Raw genomic sequence first — 14,174 nt, forward strand, 5'->3', positions numbered from 1 at the left:
AACTAACTGAGACAGTATTTAGAAAAGAAGACATGAAAGCCATTAAGGAGTTGTTTGATTTATTTTGCTTAGTATCTCACTTATTTAGCTGAAACTATTTTGTTAACTTCCTTCTACACTGCTAGGCTCAAACACCTCCTCAATGTCTCTTTCTAGTATGCTTCCCTCATCCCCTTATAACTCCTGTAAAAGAATCATACAAGAATATTAAAATAATAATAATCATAATTTCTCATCTGGCTGACCCATCAACAACAATCCCAGCACATGGAATCACTGAATGATGAAAGTGTAGCTCCAGACATACTCCAGAAATGTTTTCTTCTTCTTAAGTATCAGAGGGATAGCCGTGTTAGTCTGAATCTGTAAAAAGCAACAGAGGGTCCTGTGGCACCTTTGAGACTAACAGAAGTATTGGGAGCATAAGCTTTCGTGGGTAAGAACCTCACTTCTTCAGGTCTTGCATCTGAAGAAGTGAGGTTCTTACCCACGAAAGCTTATGCTCCCAATACTTCTGTTAGTCTCAAAGGTGCCACAGGACCCTCTGTTGCTTTCTTCTTCTTAAAAATTGCATCAGGAATGTCTTCAAGTAAATACACGAACAAAATCAAAGAATACACATTTCTAAATTAATCATGCCCTCTCCATAACTTTCCTGACTCAAATATAATGTGAAAGATCTAAGTGAATCAATACGAGCAGGTATTCATTATGGATTCATTATGATTTTCGCAGGTTAATTCTTTCACGTCTAGCTTGCAGGACGGAAAACCAACCAAACCCCAGAAAAACAAACAAAACCCCGTGAACATTATTTAAATCCTTGGCTTCTCTCTGTAGTTCCTGAAACCTAAGTTTTACCTAAGGCCCTTTGTTTTCAGTTTTTACCAATTAAAAAAAAATAAAAATCCAGGGTTTTACAAAAGCTATTATTCATTTTTTAACCTATTTTCACCCCAATTTTAGATAGCTTAACAATCATATTTTCATTATCTGTTAAAATAAAGCAATGCAGTGGAAGATTGTATACAACACGTGCATATGTGTACATACTGGTAATGTACAGTTCATTAAATAAATCACTGCTTTTACATTCAATACTCTTTCTTTTCTCTGTTGCATTTTTTCTGTCCTCCCATCTCCCAATATTAACTGATATTTACACAAAAATGTTAATTTGGTGCATCTATTTCCACTCATTTTTAATTTCCTGAGAAATTTTAACTTAAAATAAAAAATGAAAATGAAGGGCCTTGACTATACCCATTGTGCAGTAACTTCCAAATGCTGTCATCATTAGAGCATGTCTACAGACAGAAGTTGCTCCAGTTTAACTGAAGGTTACTGAATGGAGATACTACATTGGTTTAACCCTGACTAAATGGAAAATGTGACTTCCCAGCCTTGTCTACTCCAGAGTTCCCACTGTTGCTATCACTGGTGGAAGTGCACAACCACACTGCCATCCTCTGCCAGGGCCTGGAGCATTTACCCGAACTGTGCTCTTTCCCTGTACAAATCTCAGTCTACACAACAAGACAGAACTATCCTTGAAGCAGGTGTGGGCATAAGGGGAGAATACTGTATCTCAGCTAAACTTCTGTTACATGGTTCGTTTTGTTTTGCAGACAGGACCTTAGAGAATGTAGAGCAGTGGTTCTCAAACTTTTGTACTGGTGACCCCTTTCACATAGCAAGCCTCTGAGTGCGACCCCCTTTATAAATTTAAAACACCTTTTAATATGTTTAACACCATTATAAATGCTGGAAGCAAAAGGGGGCTTGGGGTGAAGGCTGAGTGCTCGCGACCCCCCATGTAGTAACTTTGTGACCCAGAGGGGTCCTGACCCACAGTTTGAGAAACCCTGATAGAGTTATGGTAGGGCCTAATTCTATGTCCACCGAGCACCCCAAACGCGCACGGAGGAAAAGATCCCGCCTGTAGCTTACAGCAGTGGGAAAAAAGCAGAAGTGAAACCTCCCATCTGAGCCAGTTACAGAACTAATTTGCCTTAGGATCACTGCCCTGCGTTTGAAACTACTTTGTCACTGCTGGGGGAGGCATGGGGAGAGGAAACACAAACAGGGCAACACCTCACATAAAAGTAGTAATCAGATGGATGGGTGAATAAACAAAGAGCCAGGACGGAAACCTCACTGGGCTCATGCAAACACGGGGGCACCAACCGGGTGCCGATAGGAGATTTATCTCCGGGTGGCTGATCTGACCCCCCTGGATTCCCTGCAGGCACTCAAGTAAGCAGAGAGAAGCAGAAGAGTGAACCGAAAGCACAGACAATACTGGAGGGAGCTACCTGCACTGTGTAAACCCAGCCCACGTCCATGTGGCTGTGAGCGACCACAAAAGCCTTCAGCTCCCCCAGGCAAGCCGCCCGCGGGATCAGGCTGAGGAACGCCAGCAGGAGATACATTGTGCACCACACACCCGGTGCAACAATCAGCTGGGAACCGCCTGCAACTTTGCAGCGGCTACTACAGCCCGACTTCCGCACCCACCCTGCGCCGCAGCACTACGGCAAGCTCCACAGGGCCACAGCCTGTGCTCCTCCCGCCCCCAACATGCAACCACGCCTCCTCCAGGATGCCGTGGGGCATGGGAGTGGGGGCCTCTAGCGCTATTATCTGAGTGGTGAGTAAAAGCAAACCACACAGCGGGGAGAAGAGTCGGGGATCGTATTCAAAGCTGGAAAATACCTACCCGCTCAACAATATCAAGGAGATTTCAAAGAATGATCAAATGTTTTACATGACTTCCTGAAACACAGCAAGAGACTTTATCACCAGAGGGAGTTGCTTTTTAAAACGTGCCATAAAATTAAACGAAAACAAGGCAGCTGCCTCCCTCCAAATGAGGAAGGTTTTGGCAAGTCTAGTAATATTTACAAGGGAGACAATGATGTCCCATGTTTTGCATTGTTGTACTTGTAGAGCACCCTCTATATGCTCCGCACTGTACAGACATGGAGCTTTACAAATATTAAACAATTTTCTAAATTGCAGCTATGTGCAAGAAACTGCCCATCCAAAACTGCAGAACTGAGTAGCTCTTATTATATATTGTTGGCAAATGTGATATTAATTTTCAGAGACTTAAATATTCAGACAAACTTTCATAATTTCAAACAATTTATAACTTTTCTTTTAAAAAAACTTTTTCATAAAATTTGTTTCTGAATGGCTGATGGCTCAAAAATGTTAAAGGGCTCTAAAGTCCAGACTCCAAGACTTGAAATTTTCTACATTTCCAATCAAAATTAAGTTTTATTTTACACTATGGACCCACTCCTGCTCCATTAAAAACAATGATAGTTTTATATAAGCAAGATCACACCCTATGGTCCTAGGTTTGTGTTGTGAATTGCATAGGCAGAGTCCTGATTCTGTCTGGTGCCCCACTGACACCAATGGGAAAGATAGAGCACATCATCCAGAGATGCTGCATGGGATTCACACCCAAAGAGGCAGTGTTATACCAGTTTGGAGTGTGATATCATAAGCCCATGATTAATCAATATACAGACAGAGCACTGAGGACCAAAATAACGCCCTATTTCTGATAAGGCTTCTGGTTATCAAAAAGCGTAGGAGTGTTCCCCACAGTGTCCTGGTCAAATTCTGCTTTGGGTAAATTATGTCTACCTAAAATTCACCTTATAATTTCTGATGGACAAACTAAAACATTTCAGACTGTTTTCTGATCTCATTTACACTAATGCAAAACTGAAGTAACAGTTGAAATTGGTGCTTAGATACCAAGGTCATAGGTATGTTATATGTACCTGAGGTCTTGTTTACATACAGTTTGTGCACCAATTTAACAAAACTGGATTAGAAACTGATTTAGTTTATCTGTGTCCATGTTGGCACTGCAGTTATATGTGTTTTATGCTAGGATTTCTGGGTGTGTATCCTTAGTGCCTCACTACCTGGAGCAGCTCTAGGAATTGGTTTGTGGTGTGTTGTGGGAGAACTTGTCTATCTTCCCCAGACCCTCTGTAGGTCAAATGTTAATATAATGTAATATAATTACACATCTTATGTCTGGAGTTTGTTTAAAATCCTTTCCCTGAGTAACTGACATATGTGAACTATTCTGAGGAATTTGTGTTTATATAGCATGTTCTGCACCGGTCCCAAAGTACTTTCATACTATACATATAAACATATACCCACACAGAGAATTGCTCCAAAATAACAAAAGGCATGAATTAAAATTGAATTGTTATTTTGGTGGAAGCTCATATGTAGATCAGCCTTAATCCAAGACATCTGTATGGACAGATTTACTTCACTACAACTGACATCAGGTTCTGTCCCTTCTTAAAAAAGAGAGAAAAAAATGTGCAATGTAAAACCCCAGATGAAGAGCCAGTAAGTTATGTGTATACAGAGTTTGTAAAGTACTTTGATGTTCTGAATGAAAAGCACTTTATCAATGTTAAGCAGTTTTATTGAGTTACACAGAGTGAGACTCATTTCTGCCACATTTCTGCTTAAATCCACTTTCAGATAAGTTCTCTCAGAGTAGGGCCATTAATTTGCCAGCTAACATGGTGGACTGTGAAATGACTTCTCCCAAAACACTATGAGAAAATAAAACTGCTGAAGTGCCAAGGTCAATTTTATTGGCTAGAATATTTTGCATGAAGTACAATCATGGTCTACAGGTATTTTGTTGATGGAGTCAATAGTACTGAAAGTAGCTGGATGAAGTTTAGGCTTGAAACAACTGCAAAAATTTCCTCTCTCCTCTTAATCATCAACATATCTTTCTTCATTAACCTTTTCAGTTCCCAGAAAACAAGTGAATATCCAGCAAATGTGGCCCTGGGACATACAATGTCTAAATGCATTAATATTGCTGACTATACTTCAATAGGCATTATAACCCTGGGTGATTTGGGTTATTGTCACAGGAGGGGTTAAACACAGGCATTTTGATTTATTTCTAAAAGTAGCTGAGGATTTCTGGAAAATACATTGCTTTCATCTTAAACCTACTCCACATATTTATTTCTGAATGGCTAAGTCCTTTCCCTACGTTTTCACAAGGGCCCAAATATTCCATTATTTTGTGTGGAACAGAAGAAGTGGGGAGAGAAATTTGAGTGGAAAATAATTTAGGTGGGACAAGGGAATTAGTCAAATTATGCAGTGGTCAGTGCAAGTGCACAAAAACCTCCCAGTGCCAGAAGACCACGTAGAACGGTGGATAGGAAAATGGGCATGGCAAGCTGGGTGAGACTAAGCATGGCAAGCAGAAAATGTACAGAAGAAAATGCTTATTCCAAGCCACATAAACTGCCACACAACTGGCAAAAACTAGAGGTGAGCCCAGTGGGATTATGCCACAACAGGGCAAGATTGATACTTTTTTCTGTGGCTGGCCTTCAGTCCAGGGCTGGTAATATTCTCTCTCTACTGTATGTTTGTGATTTTTATCATTTGCCCATGCAAAGAACACTGGTCTCACCATACTTCCATAAAAAATGAGGGCCTCTGACATATGATCACCTAGAAAGGTGAGAATACTTCAGCAAGATGCTGCTGCCAGCTGTAAACTAATAACTCAGGAGCTTAGTATTAAATCACATGCCAAAAATACCACCTGGTGAACAGAACATTTAATGTACATTTAATTTCCCCCCAGAATTGTTTTTAGTGTATGTGTATGCAGGAACATGGAAATTTACAGTGTGTGGTTTACTGTAATCTGACAATGGTCTCAGTGTACAAAAACATTCACATGCAACCAGCACGTGTGCATACATATATACATGACAGTGGTAGTTGCAGCACTTACTCATCATATTTGCTGAATGGCCCAAGTCTAGGAATGCTTTGAATGCTGCAGTAGAGTCAATTTTACCTGCAAATGGTAATGGTCTTGTTTTTCATAGTGATCATACATCATGTATGCATGAAGCCAGATAGGGGCTTGAACTGAAATCACACATCCCTTCTCCTTGATACTTAAGGGAGGCCCAGATTCATATCTGAACCTCACAGCTCAGGATTTTCTCTATGAAAACCGACAAGAATGGCAGGGTAATATCTTTTATTGGATTAACTTCTGCTGATGGAAGGGACATGTTTTTGAGCTTCACAGATCTCTTCCTCAAGTCTGGGGCAGGTAACCAGAGTACCCAAGCTAAATACAAGGTGAGACAGTTTGCTAGCATCAGGGGTTCACATATGTTCTAGGAGACCATGGAGAATGGGCAATTAACACTCCTGCAATCCGAGGACACAGGAGGGTAGCAGGCAGCAGGGTGTGAATGTAAGTCCCTAGGCTCCTCTTGTGCAGGTGTTGTGTGTCTAGGAAGACTGCCTTGCCTACACTCATAGGCTGGAACTAGGGGGGCTACCGCACCCCCGGCTTGAAGTGGTTCCCATCATATACAGGGTTTACAGTTTGGGTCAATGGCTCTCAGCACTCCCACTATACTAATTGTTCCAGCACCCCTGTCTACACTAGAGTGATTTGTCTTGACTTGATCACCAGTTAACTCCAGATAGGTAACCCTTCTGCACCTGGTAGTCTGGATGCTCCTCAAGCCTTTGTGCTTTTTACCTGGGGGGTCCTAGTAGGGAAGATGTTTGTGGCGTGCCTAGAATAACATATTACTTGGCATCAATTACCTTCAGTTAAAAAACCTCATTAGTGAGGCCATACCCAGAAACAGGCTTGAGGTAACTAAGGATGTTGGCTTCATGCCTGGGGCTGACACCCACCCACGCAGATCTCCCCCTCCCCGCACACGCAGGCTCTGACGGCCCGGTGGATGCTCCCCGCTTTGACACGCCCACGTCCACACACCTTGACACGGCCCCGCCTCCCCCCAGTACATTCCTGCGGCCCCCTCACCAGCATGCAGCCTCCGCCCCCTGGTAGTGTAGCCTCGTGCCCGGGCCAATTCCCCTCCCAGGGCCGGACTCCGCTCACACCTGTTGGGGCTGCTTTGCGGCCTCTCCGTGCCCAGTGCCGTGGGGAGGCTGCGCCGCCGCCGCCTTCTCCAGGATCTCCGGGCGGAGCCTTCTCTGGGCGCCCCAAGTCAGCCTGCGCTGCCGGCAAGCACCACCCGCTCCGCCGGGAGAAGGAGGAGGCGCCCCGAGCGCTTGGCAGCGAGAGCAAAGCAAAGAGCAGTTCCGGGCGCCTCTCGGAGGGCAACACACATGTCCCAAAAGCAGGGTATTTGGAACCCTTCTCCCTTCCCCCAGGCACCTCTCAGCCATCTCTCCTCTTCCTCGATCCCTCCTTCCTCCCCTAACTCTCCCCCACCTGCTCCCCTTTCTCTGTTCCCTCCCCCTCACTCCTTTCTCCTGTCCTCCTCCCCAGCCTTCCTCCCTCTTTCCTCTCCTCGGCCTGCTGTGGGGGAGCACTAAGGTGTGAGCTGCACAGTTATTGACTGTAGCTTTGCTTGTTTGACTAGTTGGCTGCCCCCCTGGCGAGGATGCAGTTGATTGGTGCCTGTATCAGCTCAATGGAACGGCACAGTTTGAGGTCTCCGAAGGTAAGCGATGCTTGAACATATGATGTTTGGTCTTTGCAAAAAGCCCTGCCCTACAACAACAGAGCTCTTTGGGCATGTGTATCCTATCTAATTGACTTAAACTCAGCTATGTCTAGATGCGGGGAACCCTGCTGTAATGATGGAGAAAGAGGCAACCTAAGAGCTGTGGGCTGGTTTGGAAAGATGTGAGGTGTACATTTCTGAATGTGTCACACCCAGAGATGGAGAAATGTTACTGTTCTTGGCTAGCCGTGGGTGGATTTTAACATTTTGCATTGTTGGAATACATAAAGGCCTTGGAAAATGTTTCAACTCTTTGTTTTGTTAGGGAGCATCTGGTTTGGTAACTAAGGGTCCAGCTTGTCATCCTTTATTGACTGGATTAACCCTTGAAATTAGCAGACTACTGACTTGAGTGAGGCCTTGCAATATCTGGTTGTAATGTTTTAATTTTTTCTTTTCAACACTGAAAGAGGAATTGGAGGTAACCTGGAATGTATTTATTTATGGTACGAGTGACCGAATATGGAATAGCCTCTCTTTTTGTGTAAGAAGAAATAATTTTATTACATATGATTTTGAATATGAAAAAATGTAAAAACAGAACAAATGTCAGCCTGTATGATACAATCTGTTTTATTGTATGCTACTAAGGAGCATGTTTCAGTGGTACCATTGATTTTTTCAGTGGTATGTGAATTATATGGAATAAGGGCCTTAACATGATGATTTGTTGCATTTGTGGCATAGATTTCTTAGGATTCTGCATTTGCTGTCTGCATGATGGATCAGGAGTGATTTTTGCCTATATTTGGCTATTTGGATTTGCAAAGTGGATATGCTTCCAGGTGGGATTTTAGCTTCAGCATTTTAGTAGTGAATTAAAATTTGGTAATGGCAGTGGGCTACGTGTACTTTTCTCTGCTAAACTTATACCACCATAGCTTAAGTTCCACGGTATATTTTACAAGTTGGTTTTAGGTTTTTGTTTTGTATTTATTGTGCTAGAGGTTGGTTAATTAGAAGATGATGTTATTCACAATATAGATACAGATTTTTTTTTTGTGAACAGCTCAGCTGCCCAGATATGGTAAAAAATATTTGGAGGTGGAAATGGTTGCTGGGAGGGAATGTAAACATAAGAAATAAGAGGGGACATATTGGGTCAGACGAATGGTCCATCTAGTCCAATATCTTGATTTCTGAAAGTGGTCAGTGCAGATCATGCAGAGGGAATGAACAGAACAGGGCAATTATCAAGTGATCCATCCCCTGTCATCCAGTCCCAGCTTCTTGCAGTCAGAAGTTTAGGGACACCTGGAGCATGGGTTGCATCCTGACCATCTTCTCTAGTAGCAATTAATGGACCTATCCTCCATGAACTTACTTAATTATTTTTTAAACCCAGTGATACTTTTGGCATTCACAATGTCCCCTGGCAATGAGTTCCACAGGTTGACTATGCATAGTGTAAAGAAGTACTTCCTTTTATTTGGTTGCTGCCTATTAATTTTGTTGCGTGATCCTAGTTCTTGTGCTTTGGGAAGGGATAAATAACACTTCCTTATTCATTTTCTTCACACCATTCATGATTTTATATACCTCTATCATATCCCCCGCCCTTAATTGTCTCTCTTCTAAGCTGAACAGTCCCAGTCTTTCTAATTACTTATTGTATGGAAGCTGTTCCATACCCCTAATCATTTTTGTTGCCCTTCTGTGTGCATTTTCCAATTTTAATGTATCTTTTTTTTGAGATGGGGCAATTAGAACTGCATGCAGTATTTGACGTGTGGGTGTACCATGGATTTATATAGAGGCATTAAGATATGTTTTGTCTTATTATATATCTTTTCCCCTAATGATTAGGCCCCTACCAAATTCACGGCCATGAAAAACACATCATGGATCATGAAATCTGGCCTCCCCTTATGAAATCTGGTCTTTTGTGTGCTTTTACCCTATACTATACAGATTTCCGGGGGGGGGGGGGAGACCAGCGTATCTCAAATTGGGGGCCTTGACACAAAAGTGAGTTGCAGGGAGGTTGCAAGGTTATTTCAGGAGGGTCACAGTATTGCCATTCTTTCTTCTTCACTGCCTTCAGAGCTGGGCAGCTGGAGAGCGGCATATGTTGGACGGGCACTCAGCTCTGAAGGCAGCACCTGCCAGCAGCAGCGCAGAAGTAAGGGTGGCAATACCATACCATGTCATCCTTACTTCTGCACTGGTGGTGGCTCTGCCTTCAGAGCTGGGCTCCTGGCTAGCAGCCGCCACTCTCCAGCTGCCCAGCTCTGAAGGCAGTGCTGCCACCAACAGCAATGCAGAAGTAAGAGTAGCTCTCTTGCAACTCCTCCTGCAATAACCTTGCGACCCCCTCCACAACTTCTTTTTGGGTCAGGACCCCTACAATTAAAACACTGTGAAATTTCAGATTTTAAATAGCTGACATCATGAAATTTGCAACTTTAAAAATCCTATGACTGTGAAATTGACCAAAATGGACCGTGAATTTGGTAGGGCCCTACTAATGATTCCTAACGTTGTTAGATTTTTGACTGCCACTGCACATTGAGCAGATGTTTTCAGAAAACTATCCACTATGACTCCAAGGTCTTTCCTGAGTGGTAACAGCTAATTTAGACCCCACCTTTTTGTATATCCAGTTGGATTATTTTTTTCCAATGTGCATGACTTTGCTCTTATCAACACTGAATTTTATGAGCCATTTTGTTGCCCATCACCCAGTTTGGTGAAATCCCTTTATAACTCTTTGCAGTTAGCTTTGGACTGAACTATCCTGAGTAATATAGTGTCATTAGCAAATTTTGCTACCTTACCGTTTATTCCTTTTTCTAGATTATTTATGAATATATTTGTGATAAATAAAGTGGGGAGATAGCTCCCTTTGATGGACACCCAGCCAGCCAGTGAGCTGTAAAATCTCTCTTGGTAGCTGTTCTTTACTTGCTTTGCCTGTAAAGGATTAAAAAGTCCCCCAGGTAAAGAAAAAAAAGTGGCCACCTGACCAAAAGAGCCAATGGGAAGGTAGAACTTTTTAAAATGGGGAAAGAAACTTTCTCTTTGTCCGTTATTCTCTCTGGGCTGCAGGGACACAGAGCAGCAATGATATAGGCAGGAATGCTGTGTAAGGTTTGAACCAGTTATGAACAATTATTTTCCATACCTAGCAGGACTTATTGCATCTACCTAAACATTCCCTATCTCAATCAGGTTATTTCTTTATTTTGGCTTGTGGATCTCCTCTGTGCCAACCCCAGATGGTTTTTGTTTGCTTGTAACCTTTAAGCTGAACCCCCAAGAAGCTAGTTTGGGTGCTTAATGTTTGGAATTGCTCTTTTAAAATCTAGCAAAAGCCTAAGTTCCAAATGTATTTTCTTTCTTTTTGTTTTTAATAAAATTTACCTTTTTTAAGTACAGGATTGGATTTTTGGTATCATAAGAGGTTTGTGCATATGTTGTTTAATTAGCTGGCGGCAATCACTAATTTCCTTTGTTTTCTTTCTCAGCTCTTCCTGGAGGGAGTGGGGTGTGTGAGAAAGGGCTTGAGGGTACCCCACAGGGAGGAATTCCGAAGTGCTCCTTCTTGGGTCCAAGGGTGTGGTTTTTTTGGGGTGGTGGCAGCATTTACCAAGCCATGGTCAGAGAAAAGCTGTAACCTTGGGAGTTTAATAGTTGTCACTCCAGGCTTGTATTAATTTTTAGAATCCATGCGGGCCCCCACCTTCTGTACTCGAAGTGCCAGAGTTGAGATTCAGCCCTGACAATGTTGAACAACAAAGGTCCCAGTACAGATCCTTGGGGGATCCTACAATTTACCCTTCTCCATTCTGAAAATGGACTACTTATTCTTATCTTTGGTTTCCTATCTTTTAACCAGTTACTGATCCATGAGATGAGCTTCCCTCTTATCCCATGACTACTTAGTTTGCTTAAGAGACTTTGATGTAGGAACTTGTCAAAGGCTTTCTGCAGGTCCAAGTATTCTATATCAACTGGATCACCCTTGTTCACATGCTTGTTGACTCACTCAAATAATTCTAATACACTAGTGAGGTATGCTTTCCCTTTACAAAAGCTGTGTTAACTCTTCCCCAACATACTGTGTTCATCTGTGTGTCTATGGATTTGCCTGGCACTGAAGTTAGGCTTATCAGCCTGTAATTGCCAGGATATGTTCTGAAGCTTTATTAAAAAAAAAAAAAAAAAAAAAAAATTGGTTTCATTAGCTATTCTCCAGTCATCTGGTACAGAGGCTCATTTAAGCAATAGGTTACATACCACAGTTCTGCAATTTCATACTTTAGTTTCTTCAGAACTCTTGAGTGAATACCATCTGGTCCTCATGACTTATTACAGTTTAATTTTTTAATTTATTCCAAAACCTCTTCTATTGACACCTCAATCTGGGACAGTTCCTCAGATTTGTCACCTAAAAAGAATGGCTGAGGTGTGGGAATCTCCCTCACATCCTCTGCAGTAAAGATGGATGCAAAGAATTCATTTAGTTTGTACCCAATGGCTTTGTCCTCTTTGAGTGCTCGTTTAGCACCTTGATCATCCAGTGGCCCCACTGATTGTTTGGAAGCCTTTCTACTTCTGATGTACTTAAAGTTTGCAATTTAGTTTTTGTGTCTTTTGGTAGTTGCTCTTCAGATTATTTTTTGGCCTACCTAATTATATTTTTACACTTGTCAGAGTTTATGCTCCTTTCTATTTTCCACATCAGGATTTGACTTGCCGTTTTTAAAGGATGTCTTTTTGCCTCTAACCACCTCTTTAACTCTGGTTTAGCCATGGTGACATATTGTTGGTCCTCTTACTTTTTTATTTCATTTTATTTTTATTTATATGGGGTATATGTTTAGTTTGGGCCTCTATTTTATAAATGGTGTTTTTAAATAGTTTCCATGCAGCTTGCAGGCATTTCAGTCTTGTGATAGTTCCGTTTAATTTGTGTTTAGTTGGCTGTCTCAACTTTGTGTAGTTCCCTTTTTTGAAGCTAAATGCTACTGTAGTGGGTTTCTTTGGTATTTTCTCCCCTACAAGAGTGGAAAATACCAAAGAAACCCACTACAATATGGTATGTCAGTGTTTCCCAAACTTGGGACGCCGCTTGTGTAGGGAAAGCCCCTGGCAGGGCGGGCCGGTTTGTTTACCTGCCCCGTCCGCAGGTTCCGCCGATCGCGGCTCCCACTGGCCGCGGTTCGCTGCTCCAGGCCAATGGGAGCCGCTGGAAGCGGTGCGGGCCGAGGGACATACTGGGCCGCCGCTTCCAGCAGCTCCCATTGGCCTGGAGCAGCGAACTGCGGCCAGTGGGAGCCGCGATCGGCGGAACCTGCGGACGGGGCAGGTAAACAAACCGGCCCGCCCTGCCAGGGGCTTTCCCTACACAAGCGGCGTCCCAAGTTTGGGAAACATCGTGGTATGTAATTGAAAGCATTTATCATAATTCCCAGGCAGCGTGTAATGTTGGAGACTTGTCATAACTTAGCATTTTCTTGTGTTGTGTGTGTTGGTGTGTTTTGTTTTTTGTTAAAGATTTGGATGAGTAAGATCTGTCACAAAGCAACATTACAGACCTGAAAAGGAAGGTTTTGTCTATTGTGTATCCTTGTGTATCAAACTACTTAGATTAATATACTTCTGATTAGTGAGTTATCATACACTGTACAGGACAGAATGAAATGTATGTTCAGTGCTATTTTTTTTTTCCAATTAACTTGCTAACAAGGCCTATCTTGAGCTCAGTGTTAAAGAAAACATTTAAATTGCTGAAAACCCAAAACTAAATATTAAATAAACTAGATTCAAACTAGGCGAATTCACTGACCAGGAACCAGAACCAGACTTACTCATTCCTTAAGAAGATCATAAATATTCAATATAGGAACAAAGAATCCCATTCAGAAATCAGTGATGATATTGTAAATCCAGTTTTGACCCATGACTTAAAATGAGAGCACTCTCGTACATCTTTCTGTGGCTCTTTCTTGTCATGGAGATTAGATGAACTTCAGAGAGAAGATGACTTGCTAGGACAAGAGCAGGAAACCAAGTGTGGTTTGACCAATTTATACCTGTAGGGCCAAATTAACACCTAGCATTGTAAATCTATCCACTTCAGTGGGTTTACTTTTGAGATGAATTTGGCACACAAAACTTTTCCATTTTTTTTAAATTATATTTTTTCCACTAAATGGTACTGATCTCTATGGACATGTACAGTAATCTGTATTCTTTGCAGAGGTGCATACAGCCCTTACAAGGAAGCATCACTTTAACAGGTGGGATTCTATCCTTGCTACAAGCAAAATATAAGAACTCTGGTTAAAGACCAAACTTTTCCCTTTCCTGAAGTGTGCCATGAATAGGAATTTAAACAACAACAACAACAAAATATAAGCTGCTAGGCCACTCCTAGAATTTTTCCTGCAGGACCTCATGTTCCGATCCCTCAGAGGGAGGCTGCGACACTTATACTTGTAGATTGGAAATTCCTGCTTAAAACTGCACTAGTGGACATAGTGGCTTGTCTGTGTGTACTAGGGTTTGCATCAATGTAGCTACACCAGCTGACAATGATTTAGGCCTTATCTACAATACTAGACACCACAG

General features: G+C 42.2%; 2 protein-coding genes across 8 annotated transcripts in view; one reads left to right on the top strand and one right to left on the bottom strand.

Annotated features, from left to right (window-relative positions):
• The window catches only part of MAN2B2 (mannosidase alpha class 2B member 2), a 64,950-nt gene extending 62,445 nt beyond the window's left edge, over positions 1 to 2,505 (bottom strand). For 3 of the 5 annotated variants that reach the window (XM_054030517.1, XM_054030514.1, XM_054030513.1), the window contains exon 1: positions 2,316 to 2,505. In XM_054030517.1, coding sequence (XP_053886492.1) covers positions 2,316 to 2,432 — 117 coding nt within the window. In that variant the 5' untranslated portion in view covers positions 2,433 to 2,505. The remainder of the gene's footprint in view (positions 1 to 2,315) is intronic. The other 2 variants (XM_054030516.1, XM_054030515.1) reach the window with 1 other exon arrangement.
• Positions 2,506 to 6,968: 4,463 nt separating this feature from the next.
• The window catches only part of PPP2R2C (protein phosphatase 2 regulatory subunit Bgamma), a 267,643-nt gene continuing 260,437 nt past the window's right edge, over positions 6,969 to 14,174 (top strand). Inside the window, exons 1-2 of one of the 3 annotated variants that reach the window (XM_054030914.1) lie at positions 6,969 to 7,213; positions 7,455 to 7,535. In XM_054030914.1, the coding sequence (XP_053886889.1) occupies positions 7,198 to 7,213; positions 7,455 to 7,535 (97 nt within the window). In that variant the 5' untranslated portion in view covers positions 6,969 to 7,197. Of the gene's footprint in view, positions 7,214 to 7,454; positions 7,536 to 14,174 lie in introns of those variants that run through there. The other 2 variants (XM_054030917.1, XM_054030916.1) reach the window with 2 other exon arrangements.

Source organism: Malaclemys terrapin, chromosome 5 (genome assembly GCF_027887155.1).
Source record: "Malaclemys terrapin pileata isolate rMalTer1 chromosome 5, rMalTer1.hap1, whole genome shotgun sequence".
Taxonomy (NCBI): domain Eukaryota; kingdom Metazoa; phylum Chordata; order Testudines; family Emydidae; genus Malaclemys; species Malaclemys terrapin.